Genomic DNA, 14,440 nt, shown 5'->3' with positions numbered 1-14,440 from the left:
AGGACTTTGTATTGAATCCAATACAAAATATTTGAATTTCCCGCTACGACCCCCATCGACGGACGCACGCACGGACATCATCAGGAATCGCCGAGGGACGCGTACGCGAACGCCGGGTATTCTAATTCTTTCCAAACTTCTGTACTTCCATCCAAAAAGTGTTAATTTTTTTGCATGGAAATTTATTTTAGATTGTAGGCTATAATTCACCAAATTACTCAATAATTACTTATAATTCACCGAACTACCGCATAACTCACCGAAATATGTCCAAAATTTTATAAATTTAATAAAAATTTTTTTATAAAACATTAAAAAATCTTTAAAAAAAAAATCTTTAAAAAAAAGTTTAAAAAAAAAATAGTGTATAATGTAATGTACCTGTACAGTAGCTTATATAATATATATATAATTCAATTATATATATATTATATAAAGATTTCTTTGTATTGAACTCAATACAGCTTTTTTGTATTGAGTTCAATGCAAAGCGATTTGAATTTTCCGCCCTGCCTCCCGCCCGCACCGACGCATGTAGCGACCTCACCGGGAAACCCCGGTGATCGTCACTGCACTCGCCGGATGAAGACAGAAGAGGACGGACGTGTCCGGAGGGGCTGGGGGGAGAAGGTGAGTATTTTTTTTAGAGATCGACGCTGGAACAGAACGGATCATCACAGCGGGGACCAGGTAAGTGATGGGATTTAACCACCCGAAAAAAGTCCGGGTTTATCGATTTTGGCAAAATTTTTAAACCCGAACCAAGGTGGGGTTTAACGATCGGGTGGTTAAGGATTCTTTTGGACTTGCAGTCAAAATCACACAGTTTTACAAAAGCACCCCAGCATTACAAATCGCTGCCTCATTTGACCCTGTGTTTCTGATTTTGGGTCTTCCTTTAGAGGAGGAAAGCAACGTGTCACTTCCAGGAACCATGCCACAATCCCACTAAAACCACAATGGAAAGCAACCACGTGCAAACACTTGCACAAAGTGGTTTCCAATTACACCAATGCAGGTAAATGGGAGCGGTTGGGCATGCAGGTGAACATGTGATACAAGACTGTGGTTTACTGCAGGTCCTAAAGGGGTCTAAATCCGGCTTAGTAGGCAATGATTCTAGTTTTGCAGAGCATTCTTGATTTTCTATAGAGAACAAATCAATTGCTTAACCTTTTTGGCCATCTCTTCTAATAGAATTCAGCAATGAGCTATATAGGGCAGGAAGAGAATGGTGTTAAAGGGTAATGCCTTGATTGGCTCAGGTTTTTACCCCAAAGGAGGATGATATGAAGACAAGGTAAGGTATTTATTCTAGTTCTTTGTAAACGTATACTGAAATCTTACCTGGATTCAAATATAACATATATTACTTATACAGCCCCCTATTAATCAATACAACAATATTATTTGTTCAACCAATGTAAACACATAAATTTGAATAAGGAGCAACATGGTGGCTCAGTGGTTAGCACTCTGGCCTTTCCAGCGCTAGGTCCCAGGTTCGAATCTCGACCTGCATGCAGTTTGCAGGTTCTCCCTGTGTCTGCGTGGGTTTCCTCCCACATTCCAAAAACCATGCAGTTAGGTAAATTGGCTTCCCTCCAAAATTGACCATGGACTTTGTATTAAGGACATATGACTATGGTGGGACATAAGCTTGTGAGCTCCTTTGAGGGACAGCTAGTGACACAACTATGGACTTTGTACAGCACTGTGTAATATAATGGCGCTATATAAATGCTGTGTAATAATAAGTATGAGTCTCCTTAATCCTCTTTACCAGCAACATTTAGATTGGGATTCTCAGAAGCAAAAAAGAGGAGACAGTAGAAAAAGCAAAGAGATGACCTTAGCAGTTGCTCTTTCTATGTCAAGCCATCAGGTAAGAGAAGGATTCCATTGCATTACTCCATATAACACGATAAATTTAATTTTTATATCTGTATGGAGTATGGAGTCCTTAGTCTGGTGGGAACAGCTGGATTTCCCCCATGCAGTATATATTTACATTTACAAAATAATATAAATACAGTATGTACAGTACTTTGTCTGCCTAAAGGAAAAGAGTCCCCATGACAGTGATATTAATGTTTTGGTCAGTTGACAATGAATAATTAAACCCACAGATCTATCCCGCAGTTTGTCCTGAGAGCAAAGGATCGACAGAGGGGAAATTCCTTTCAGACTGATTACTTCCCGCAGCTATTTTTAAAACTATCTAGAATCCATTTAGAGAATGTGAATTGTACATATATTTACATAGCAATGTTTATCCTCCAGGATTATAATCCAATTTAAAATGCAATTTTTAAATCCAGGGTCATGAATTTACAACATGAGTATACACAAGTAGGGTGGCATTTGTCATTGGTAGTGCCCCAAGCATTTTGGAAGGAGGCAATGTAAATAAAAAAATAAACCCCACATAGACTGTGTAATTAGGACTGGATTGTTTAATAACATTTTTTTCTTGGTCTTGGTGCTCTAAGATCTCAGCGTAGGCATAGCAAGCATTTAGAAAGACACCAACAGGGCTGATGAGAAGATGTAAACATCTGGTTTTAGAAAGTTTTAATGCCTAACTTTATTCTTAACCCCCAACCCCTGAAAGAACCGGCATATTACGCAGCATTTAACAAAGTCCATTGTCATATCACTGACTGACACTGTCTCAAAGGAGCTCACAATCTAATGTCCCTACCATAGACATAAGTCATTAGTAGCCTAAGGACAATTACCCAAAGTACCCAGAGGAAACCTACGTTCTGACTGGGATTTGAACCTTGCATTGGCTGTTTGAATGCAGGTAGACCCGACCCAGGAAACACGGGATTCGACGTTGCAAATTTGTGTGTAAAAAAATGTGTTAAAAAAGAGGCTTTAATGTTAAAGTAATTTATTGAATGTGTGTGATTTGTGTAACTAACTTTTATTTTTTTACAGGTTATCCCACAATGACAGGATGATTCCCACAGCGGTACAGAATCACACTGTCAGTGTGACTGTCACTGTCGGAATCCTCCTGTTAGTGTGGGATCCCCGGGCACTAGAGTTGAGGACAAGTCTCCCCATTCATCACCTCTAGTGATCTGTGATTGGTTGAGGAAAGGTAAACCCTGATGACAGCTCAAGCGTCATCATGACTTTCCTTTCTCCAGCCAATTACAGAGCACTAGAGGTGAATGAATGGGGAGACTTGTCCATATTTAGCCTCTAGTGCTGGGGATCTTCTCAATGAATGCGGCCTCGGCCACATTCATTGAGAACAGTGTGCAATCCCTGGCACTAGAGTTTAAAAGGGGACAAGTCTCCCCATTCAAAACCTCTAGTGCTCTTTGATGGAAAGCTTTCCTCAGCCAATCAGGGAGCACTATCCCTATTCCTGGATAGAGTTTCTGCAAGAGCAATTAGGGGAGCGGAGCTGTCAGCTCTGCTCCCCTGATTGCCCTTGCAATTCTTCACAGTCCTTAAAACTAACCAGAATTTTCCCACCATTGACTTTATTAATGTTTGAATTCGGCATTCGATCACCCTAACAATATCCCCCTATTCGATCAAATAGCTGTCGAAACGAATAGTTCCACCAACACTAGTACTAACCCCTATGTCAACAGCCTTTAGGTAAATAAATGCTTGGGGTCTGGGTTCAAGTCAACTATGGCCAGACATACCTGGAATATTATGAAGCTGTAAATAAGCCCATAAGACCTTACTGTGCCTTGGTGTTAATGCTGCCATTGGAACAAGAAGTGATTAAAATTCATGGGAATTAGCTCATGGAAGATCGAACCAAACCTTACTCCATTCTTCTCAAGATTTACCTAATTTCCTGACACTGTGACCACCATTTTTTTATTGAAACAGGAAGTTAGCATAAATCCCAACAGTGAAACAAAATGTGAAAGTTTAAGTTGTTTTAATTACTGTATCAGTACTGTATTCTATACATGTATTGCTGTCTGCACATTCATTTGGGGTCCTCTCCTATGGCCATGGTGGAGTTTCTAGAACTTTATATTTATGATATCTCGAAGAAAATTGCAGACAGTTCTCTACGATGGCTCTATCTTTCTAGTTCTTCTCCCTGCCGTGGGAGTGACACATGAAATGTTCATCATATTGCCTATTTTAAAGTGCATTTAGCATATTCTTTGTCAGGTCTCAGATTGCCGTCTCTGCGAAAATGTTCTTTATTGAAATTTGTGTCATCCCCTATGAAGGCACAGATGGAATTGCTACTTGTCAAGGAAACTGACATTCCATATTCACATCCCACATTTTGTTTATTTCTCACATGATAATCACTGTACTATTGAGTTTTTCTTTTTTATTTTCACAAGCCTGTTGACATTTCAGCCTCTCGTAAATACAAGTAGTGTATCAGAGGAGAACTTTGCCTTGAAACATTTTTTTGTCTACTTAAATGTTCCCAAATCACATTGCTGTGAGATGTTGGCGTGATAATGATAAGTGTCATGTTGATTTTCAATAGTCAGTTCCTAAAATGCAACAGGTAAATGTAAGTAGAGAGCCTAGCACTTTACTGCACATCCTGGCTCAGTTATTGACACATAGTTCAGGATAGTTACTGCTGCAGGTTCTGGGTTATTATTATTATTATTTTTAATAATAATAGACAGTATTTATATTGCTCCAACATATTACACAGCGCTGTACATTAAATAGGGGTTACAAATTACAGACAGATACAGACACAGGAGGAGGAGAGGACCCTGCCCCGAGGAACTTATAATCTAAGAGGAAGGTCATGAAGCACACAATAGTAAGGGGCATATGGAGTGATGGGTGAGTAGTGACGGTTTTAAGAGACAGAAGAAGACAGGTAGTCAAATTTAAAAAGATTGGTTTTGAGTGCTCTTTTAAATTAGCAGAAAGTAGGAGCAAGCCGAATAGGACGAGGAAGAGTTCCAGGGAGTCGGGGCAGCTCAAGAAAAGTCTTAGAGCCGTGCTTGTGATGAGGTTATGAGTGAGGAAGTCATTAGTAGGTCATGGGAGGAGGGAAGAGAGCGGCTAGGAGGATATTTTTCTATCAGGTCAGAAAGGTAAGTGGGTCAAGAACTGTGGAGGGATTTGAAAGCAAAGCACAGGAGCTTGAATTTGAAGCAGCAGTAACTGTTTGTGGCACCTTCTGTGATACTAATAGCACCCTCTTCTACAATAGAATTTTAGATCTTAATTTCTTTGTAGGGTTCATATTGAATCTTACATAGGGATATATTCTTCCTCCTCCTTATGTGACAATGTTTGGGTCTGATGATTGGCCTCTCAGCCCTTATCCTGGGAGGAGGTCCCTCGCTCCTCTGTACTGGTATCGGCCGGGACGGGGATTCTTTTTGAGCAACAAGTAGGGGGACAACCTAATCAATTGAGTTTATAATCACAGTTTACAATGGTAATAAATCTAGGTCCCAATAAAGGGAATTCACCCAAATACAAATCAATATCTGGACCAATTTCTACAAATTGACACTCTTTTACTTAACGGTCCTAGCAACATGTCTGTCAGCATCTAAATGGACTACCTTACCTTTCCCTTACCTCCTATCCTGCAGTGCAAATTCTTAGAGTAGCATCATTTGTGTGCTACATACACAAACACATTGTAAAATCTGCATAAAGCTCTAACTCCCAAAAGGTGCATATACTAATATAACCCTCATCTGTTTCTTAATCCATGATTAGCAACCCGAAATATACTCTGCTTTATTAAATTCAACATGATATTAAGAGATAAATTAATGATAAAATTGGTTAGACTCATAATCTTATTATCTGGTATCAATGTTATTGTGCCACAGGCTGATTTTACCTGAATTTATTTTTTTTAATTTTTAGCTTATTTTTAGCTCATAATTGGGAGAGAGAAGCAGAACAAGAGTCAGTCAGTTATATTTTAGTGCTATGTAAAGATATGGACTTGGAGGCTAATAACATGCATGCTTCATACTGTCTAGGGGGAATACATTTGGGGAGTCAAAAATGGAAAAGGATCTGGCGGTTCTGGTAGATCATAGACATAATAACAGCATGCAATGCCAAGCTACAATATCTAAAGCTAGCAAAGTACTTTCTTGTATTAAAAGAGGAATAGACTGCAGAGATGGAGACATAATCCTGCCCCTGTACAAAGCATTGGTCAGACCACATTTGGAATATGCAGTCCAGTTTTGGGCACCAGTTTACAGAAAGGACATTGTGGAATTGGAGAGAGTGCAGAGAAGGACAACTAAACTAATAAAAGGAATGGAGGAGCTCAGCTATGAAGAGAGATTAGCTGAACTGAATCTTTTCTCCCTTGAGAAGAGACGTATAAGGGGGATATGATCACCCTGTATAAATATATAAATGGTCCATATAGAGAACTCTCTTCCCAATTATTCACTGTAAGGTCATTACAAAGAACTCTTTGGGCACTCTTTGTGTCTTAGGGAAAGAAGTTTAAGCTCCAGATAAGGAAGGGATTCTTCACTGTAAGGTCTGTGAAAATGTGGAATTGACTCCCTCATGAAGTAGTTTCAGCAACTACTATAAATGGCTTTAAGAAAAAGCTGGATGATTTCTAGAAGCACAGAATATAAATGGGTATTATGGGTTTAAAGTAAAAAAATAAAAGAGTGTTGATCCAGGGAACATCCCATTGCCTCATGGGATCAGGAAGGAATTTTTCTCCCTGTTGGAGCAAATTGAACCAGGTTTTATTGCCTTCCTCTGGATCAACTATGTCTATAGGCTTTATCTCGGATATGTTTATTTCCCCAGTGATTTAGCTTGATGATCTTATGTCTTTTATCAACCTAATGATGTAACTATATGTAACTATGAATAGGAAAGAACAGAGAGAGAGATCAGCTCACCCGTCCTATGCTCCTCTTTCATTGTCCATTTGTAGGTTAAGGGAGGGACAAGACCTGTAAGTGTCACTTAACTGCAATAAAGAAAAAAAGTGTCCCCTCCCCTGCCAGACAGGACATTGATGCATGGTATGAAAAGTTTAGCATTGGTTTGTCAGAAGTATAGGTCCCATATTTGTGTTTCATCTCCATATTTAGTTGTTTGTCTGAAACAAAGTTTTAGGTTGTTTCTGAAGCGTTTATTAGGTATCTAGCAAACCGTTTTGTTCTTCCACTTTATTATAAAAGCTTTTACTCAATAAATTTACTAAATAAATTACCAACATTACCTCCATGGCATCAAGAATATATTGATATATAGCACATGGCATTTTTATCAGTGTGCATTCACCTCTGTTGGTTTTGTCCTGCTCTTCTCATTTTGGCTCCAATAGGGTAGTTCTCCACTATTTTATGTGGAACTGTTTCTGACCCCAGCAGCCAATAGGAACAAATAAATGGACGTGGAGCTGATGTCTCATTTCCAACCATGATTTGTATTCAAATTGAACTGGGTTCACAAACCAGGAACAAATCAAATCATCACTACTGTCAAAAAAACTATTCCCCTTTCTAACCTATTCACATGTGCATTGTTCAATCCCAATATCAATAAGGACTCATAGCAGTAACAAGCATTCATGTGCTTCTGGCTGCTGGCACCATGCTAGATGCTTGGCTTCTTGTACCATTGCATTGGTTCCTAAAATACCAGTGCTTGCATATTTCACAGCAGCCAGTTGTACTAAACCACAAACTGCCATTCTTCATTGGGCTGCCCATGCTATGTGTGTAACCCAATCTAAACCTCACTGCTAGTATGAACATAGCCTCAGAGTTAAATGCTGGAATGATGTATCCCCTGGGTGCATGCATGGGAGGTATTGTTTATCATCAGTGTTCAAACGATAGCTAGAGAATAAAGAATCCACATTCAGGAGAGGATGGCAGTGGCAGCTAGAAGTGTGGACCTTACTTTGCTAGATAAGACCACACTAGGAAACAAATTTGCCAATTTGGGCAAATATTACCATAAGAATGCCTGTCCAATATGGCAACTGCTCTAGGTACACCATACATATTCACATCTGCTTTAATTGTCACAGAGATTGTAATGAAAAAAGCTAAAAGTCCTCCAGCTGGCCACTAATCACTACAAAAACAGCATTACATTTATAGTGCTGTTTGCCAAATTTGTCCCAGCTTATCCCTATCATATGTAGCTCTTCTTTAATTTGAGACCCCTTTAAAGTGGAAGTGGAAAGGGTTATTGATCTAAAATGTGCTTAGTATTTGGGACTTTGGTTCTCCTCTGGGAGTGATGGTTGGACACTTTCGATCCCAGGGTAAGAATCTTAGTAAAGTAAGAAACAATCATTATCTTTGTACAATTTTATGTTGATCCATGGCTAAGTTGTATGCCTATTTAGGGGGGCACCTTGGTAAATGCCTGAAAAATTATAGAAAGGGGGCCCCTACCATAGATGTGTATTAGGAGTTAGGAGGAACAGGGCAGGACACCCCTGGGGCCCAGGGGCCTGGCCAGGCTGGGGCCAGGAAAATGGATCACTGGGGTGGGGTGAACCTGGTCTCAATGAAATAGAGCTCCATTTGGGGAAGCTAAATGAGAAGGTACCCTACAAAGAAGTACTTCAGAATAGGAGTCTGCTTATTCCAGTCTCAGAACTGTGACTTAAGTCCTGGGCCTAAATCCTCTGTCCTACTTGTTGAGTTACAATACCCTTCCCTAGGGTCAAAAAAATTCTTTACACCACACTACTAGAAGGAACCTGGAAAAACTCAGCCGCTCCTTAAGGTTTGAGTGCTACATATAAATTAGAGAGCGGCCTTTTGTTTTATTGTTCCCAAACTCCTATGCCATAAAATGCAAAATAAATTTCCAAACAGAAAAAGTCTGAACCAAAAGGACTAAAACAAATGCATTTTTTCTGGTCATTACAAAGATCCAAAGTATTTTCCGGTATATAATACTGCATTGTTTTTTGCTTTGGTGGTTTAAACGGCTTTGAACTATTGCAATGGTGGAAAAATATGCATCATCATCTTTTATACACAACATATCTCTTACAATATATTTGTGTTGTCTGTCCACAGAATTTACATTGATGGTCCCTTTGGAAGCCCTTCAGAAGAAGCCTTGAACTATGAGGTTAGCCTCTGTGTCGCTGGAGGCATTGGTGTCACTCCATTTGCATCAATACTTAACCAATTACTGTAAGTATACCACCCACACACGTATCATTGTACAGCAGGGCTAAACTCATGGTTCAGCTGTGGTTCAGCAGCCTGGGGCACATTTTGTCTGTGTCAAAAGCAATAAATAAGTCGGTCCAAGTAGTTCCTAGTTATACATTAGGAAACAATATATTTGTTGGTTATATTATCAATGCAGAAATAAAGATTTTAGTTATACCAGGGTTATGTTGGAAGGGCCAGCAGTTGTTCCGCTACACAAGATGTGGTGCAAACACATAGAGCAATTGGTACATTATTTTTTTTTTGGGTGTGATGAATGCCTGTCACAGCACATTAATAGTAACATTCCATAGTAATGGAATCTCAGTAGGTATAGATACCTGATACACGCAAAAAGATTAGATGTTGAAGATCATTCAGCCATTGTAGTTTTGCAAGACTGGAGTGAAGGTAGGCAACACTTTATGGATGCAATTTGTTATGGCTTTGTAAACTGGTTAAAAAATTCTAACTAGTTGGTCCCCTTAACATCAAAGAAATATGCTCATCCGTCTGGCTGACCCCCATTCCCCCAACCTCTACTTCACTGTTGTTTCCTATTATAGCATAGAAGAATAGAAACTACAACAAACGGTGGAGGAGGCAGAGAATGTGGCACTAGAATGAAGGCAAGATAAAAGACCTAGGCCACCATGGGGTAAATAAGAGGCTCCTAATATCAGAGTTATAATCACCTCATTAACTCCTCTCCAACCACTACTTCACTATTGTCTCCTGTAATGGCAAAGGAGTATAGAGCAAGCTATGGGTGATACAAGTATCTGCAACTTCTGGAAGTGTCTGACAGAGGATGTGGCAAAAAAATGGAAGGAATGTAGAAGATATGACCCAGAATGTAGAAGAGTTGGCCCAGAATGTGGAAGATATAGCCCAGAATGTGGAAGATATAGCCCAGAATGTAGAAGAGGTGGCCCCGAATGTAGAAGAGTTGGCCCAGAATGTAGAAGATATAACCCAGAATGTAGAAGAGTTGGCCCAGAATGTAGAAGATATAGCCCAGAATGTAGAAGAGGTGGCCCAGAATGTGGAAGAGGTGGCCCAGAATGTAGAAGAGGTGTCCCAGAATGTAGAAAAGTTGGCCCAGAATGTAGAAGATATAGCCCAGAATGTAGAAGAGTTGGCCCAGAATGTGGAAGAGGTGGCCCAGAATGTAGAAGAGGTGGCCCAGAATGTAGAAGATATAGCCCACCATGGGGAACATGCAAATGGTCTGGCCTCACTAGCTGCCCTTGGCTCCTACCTCACTGCTGTAACTTGTAATGGTTTAGGAAGATAAAACTACAGCAAGCTGTGAATAATACAAGTATCCAACATTTCTGGAAATATTTGAAATAAAATGGTAGAAGACCTGGGCCACCATGGGGTGTATATAAGAGGTCCCGTAATAGCAGAGTTAATATACTCTCCATGCCTTCTGACCCCTTCGTCACTGCTCCTAATGACCTAGGAGGATAGAACTACAACAAACTGTGAATGATACAGATATATGACACTTCTGGAAGTCTCTGATAAAGCTACAGCCCAAGTATTCAAGTGTCTGACAGAGGATACAATACTAGAATGGTGAGAAGGTGGAAGATATGGGCCACCATATGATCAATATAAGAGAGCTTTATAGCAGAAATATTATACTCACCACTTTTAGCTGCCCTTCGACCCTTACTTCACTGCTGTGTCCTGTAATGGCATAAGAGGATAGAACTACGGCAGGCTGCGAATACAAGTATGTGACACTTCTGTAAAGGCTGACAGAGGCTCCTGTACTAGAATGAAGGGAAGGAAAGGAAACATGGACCACCATAGGGAGAATAAGAGATACTGGAAATGGCTGTGAATGATGCAAGTAGCTAACACTTCTGGAAGTGTCTGATAAGGCTACAGCGCTCAAATTGAGGAAAGGTAAAAGTCATGGGGTTATTAAAGAGGTCCTCTTAGGAGTTATTATACTCACCTCTCAAGCTGGACCTTCCACCCTTACTTCACTGTAATGCCATAGGATAGGATAGAAGGATAGATCTACAGCACACTGTAGATGATCCAGGTATTTGAACTAGACTGTAGAAGACATAAATCACCATGGGATAATTATAGAAGCTTTTCTTTTGCCTATTGGATTTTATCATATGACTGAGACAGCCACTTTAGAGAAGGGGTCCTCAACTCCAGTCCTTGGGGCCACATTAAGAATGAATTTTGGTATTAGGCAATACAATCCTTGAGGACCAGAAAATAACAAAGTCTACATAAAATTTATTCTGGATAGGGTTGGAAGGTTTAGAATCCCTATCATTGCCTAAGCAATGAATTAGTGTCTGGCAAATGATTGCTGTTTTATTGCTTTGTCTTATTGCAATGGTATATGTTCCAGTTCAAGAATAAACACCAAATTCCAAGATGCAATTCCAAATCAGCCAAAACAAAACAACTTTTATTTTTCTGACATCTTTAAACCCATGAAAGCTGACAACTGATTGAGTACTGTCAATCAATGTTCTCTGCACTATCTACATACATTTGTTAGTTACTTGTGCGTTAGCATAGGCACGTTTTTTCCAGTAATTGTTTTGTCAGAAAGCATTACAATATGGCTCCATAGACAGGCAGCTTTCTCTTCTGGTCCTATTAATGTCTTTTTTCTCGTATGCCTTCCAGAGAATTACTTGTGACATAGTTTGAGTCAGCTGCCCAGCAGGAGCTGCGCTCAAACCCCTCTAGTTATGCACGTCTTACGGAAAATAAAGACTATTCCCCTGTCACAGCTATTACCGATCCTTGTTTTGTATTTATAGGTAACTCGTGTTTCTTTCTGCAACATTTACCTTCTGCTAGAATTGCTGTGATTCCATCATGTGCTGTGTATTTCCATTTAGATTCTCTTTTTCCCATGTCAGCAGCTTACATTTCCTATGCAAGCGCTAATCCTGCCACATTTCTGAGCATTTGATGTGGAAGCAGAGAGATGGAAGCCGCTGACATTCCTATGTGTCTGGGCCAGCTTCATTATCTCTTCCATCAGGTGTCGTGTATTGGGGTTAGGCTGCAGACAGAAATTTTGATGAACCGTTTGGGTGACACTTCCAGCTTTCCTTTTACTTTATTAGGAAGATTCCTCAGAGATTCTCCTTCAGCAGCTTATACTGGTTATTTGGGGTCAGGTAGAAGAGTATAAAGGTTTGCTGTCCTTTTAGACTTGCTATATTTACCTCTTTTATTTGGTAACGTGAGTATGAAAAATGCAACAATCTTTAGCATAACATATCATCTTATAAGTAAGAGACAAAATAATATACAGTCTCCGGATTGAAAGAAATCATGCTTTATCCAAGCAAGGCAACAAGCTTCCAAAAATCCTCCTCTTTAACACTATAAAGCAAAAAGTCTGTTTACCTCCGACCATTACACCTACCTATATGTGTGGACACCCCTTCAAATAACTGGTATTACCATTGAAGGGCACTGTTAAGGCATGTCTAAACCCAAAAAACAAATATGCTATATATTGTATTTTACCAGTTCTTATTTAATTAGTTTATATAGGAACAGATAAGATACAATATATAAGCTGGCTACATTCCGGCCTATGGTGGCCACAATCTTTTATCTTTGAAGGTGGCCATGAATGTCACTTTAGGATAAGACTAGACCGACATTTTTCTGTCTTCATGGGGGGAATTGGTATTTTATCAACCATATAAGAGGAAGATAGCATAGTTTATTATATTAGTTCAAGTCATAAAAAATGTCAAAGAACATGGCATGATTCACAAATATTTTCTATGCTTGCTGAAGACATCTTCACCCTGAAAAAAGAATTCATATGCAACACCCCAAAAAAAAGGACTGGAATGTGTTACATTGTTATTATTGAAGTAATACATCCTTTTCTCCTTTTTTAAAGTCCTGAATACAATGGACAATCTTTGGTTTTGAACAAAATTGAATTCAAAAGTATAATAAAGCTTATATTGTTGGGGGAATCAAATGAGGGCTGGACCTCATAATAAAATTATGTTGCAACCTCTTCTGCTTATATAACCCTCCCGAATATTCTTGTCCACCACATCTAGTGCTGCTTGCCTTTTACTTAGCATTCCAGAAAACATTTATTATGGGTTTGCCTTAAAGTTTTATTCCACCAGCATTTGGTATTTCAGTGTTGGGTGGATGCTGAAGCACTGAATCCCCTAATAGTTTATTTTACCAGCCAGTGTCTATTGGTGAAATCTCTGCAATAGCTTCCCATTCCTATACACCTATTGTGGTCATTATGAATAGCTCCCACCATAACCGTTGAATTTTTTATTTTATATTATGAAAAATGTCATGGAAAGAGCTGAAAAACATAAAAGCAGAAACATCTCATATCCACTAGGCCCCACTTATAAATCGAATATTAATTTTGGGTAGACTGACCTTTTTAATAATACAATGGAAAATCTATAATGTATAGCACATACTTTGCAGGTTCAATATGATTACTTTAAATAATACTTTAATTATTTTTTTTTCAATAGAGACAGCTGGAGGGAATACAAGCTGCAAAGGCTTTATTTTATCTGGATATGCAGAGACATCCAGGCTTTCCTATGGTTTGCAGATTTACTATGCACACTACACAAAAAGGTAAAGAAAGCAATTTAATTTTTGTCAGTAGAGCTACTTTCTTCTATTCTCTTCCCATGTGAAAGCTGGGTTTAATGGATCCAATTACTTTACCTCGCCTTTTCGGCAGCGACTATATATTTTTCTTGGGCTCTTTCCATTCTTTGCTCTTACACGTTCCCATTGTGTTCAGAGCACTGTATACCGACATCTTTGAAATTCTATTCTTGTTCTATTATTTACACTTTACAACAATGTTCATCGTTATTATCACAAGACTATTGTACAATATTGTGGCAGGGCAATTGTGTTCAATCAAACAAAGGTGTTCTGTAGATTCTTTATTGTGTATAAAAAACAACGTGCTACCTGTATGTATTGGAGGTGTTATATAAGTCAATCTAAAGGAGAACTTGATTCAGAGTGAGAATAAGCAGTGAATGTAGGGTAACGTTCACACACTTATATTTTAAACATAGTTCCCCATTTGTTACTAGTTTCCATGGATTGTGCCAGAATTTAGTAATACTCTAGGAACACAACTGAATACATAGATCTAATATATATAGTGGTGCACTTTTATCTGCCAATGAATTTCAAATTCTATCCAACAAATATTGAGGTTTTTCCACCTCTGCCACACAATA

At 39.0% G+C, this 14,440-nt stretch overlaps 1 protein-coding gene across 2 annotated transcripts in view; it reads left to right on the top strand.

Moving 5' to 3' along the window:
* The window catches only part of NOX4 (NADPH oxidase 4), a 110,751-nt gene that overhangs the window by 84,617 nt on the left and 11,694 nt on the right, over positions 1-14,440 (top strand). For both annotated transcript variants that reach the window (XM_072402502.1, XM_072402511.1), the window contains exons 14-15: positions 9,030-9,149; positions 13,706-13,814. In XM_072402502.1, coding sequence (XP_072258603.1) covers positions 9,030-9,149; positions 13,706-13,814 — 229 coding nt within the window. The remainder of the gene's footprint in view (positions 1-9,029; positions 9,150-13,705; positions 13,815-14,440) is intronic.

This window comes from Pyxicephalus adspersus, chromosome 1 (genome assembly GCF_032062135.1).
Source record: "Pyxicephalus adspersus chromosome 1, UCB_Pads_2.0, whole genome shotgun sequence".
Taxonomy (NCBI): Eukaryota; Metazoa; Chordata; class Amphibia; order Anura; family Pyxicephalidae; genus Pyxicephalus; species Pyxicephalus adspersus.
The sequence above is the reverse complement of the archived record's forward strand: the minus strand, read 5'-3'. Positions and strand labels throughout refer to the sequence as shown.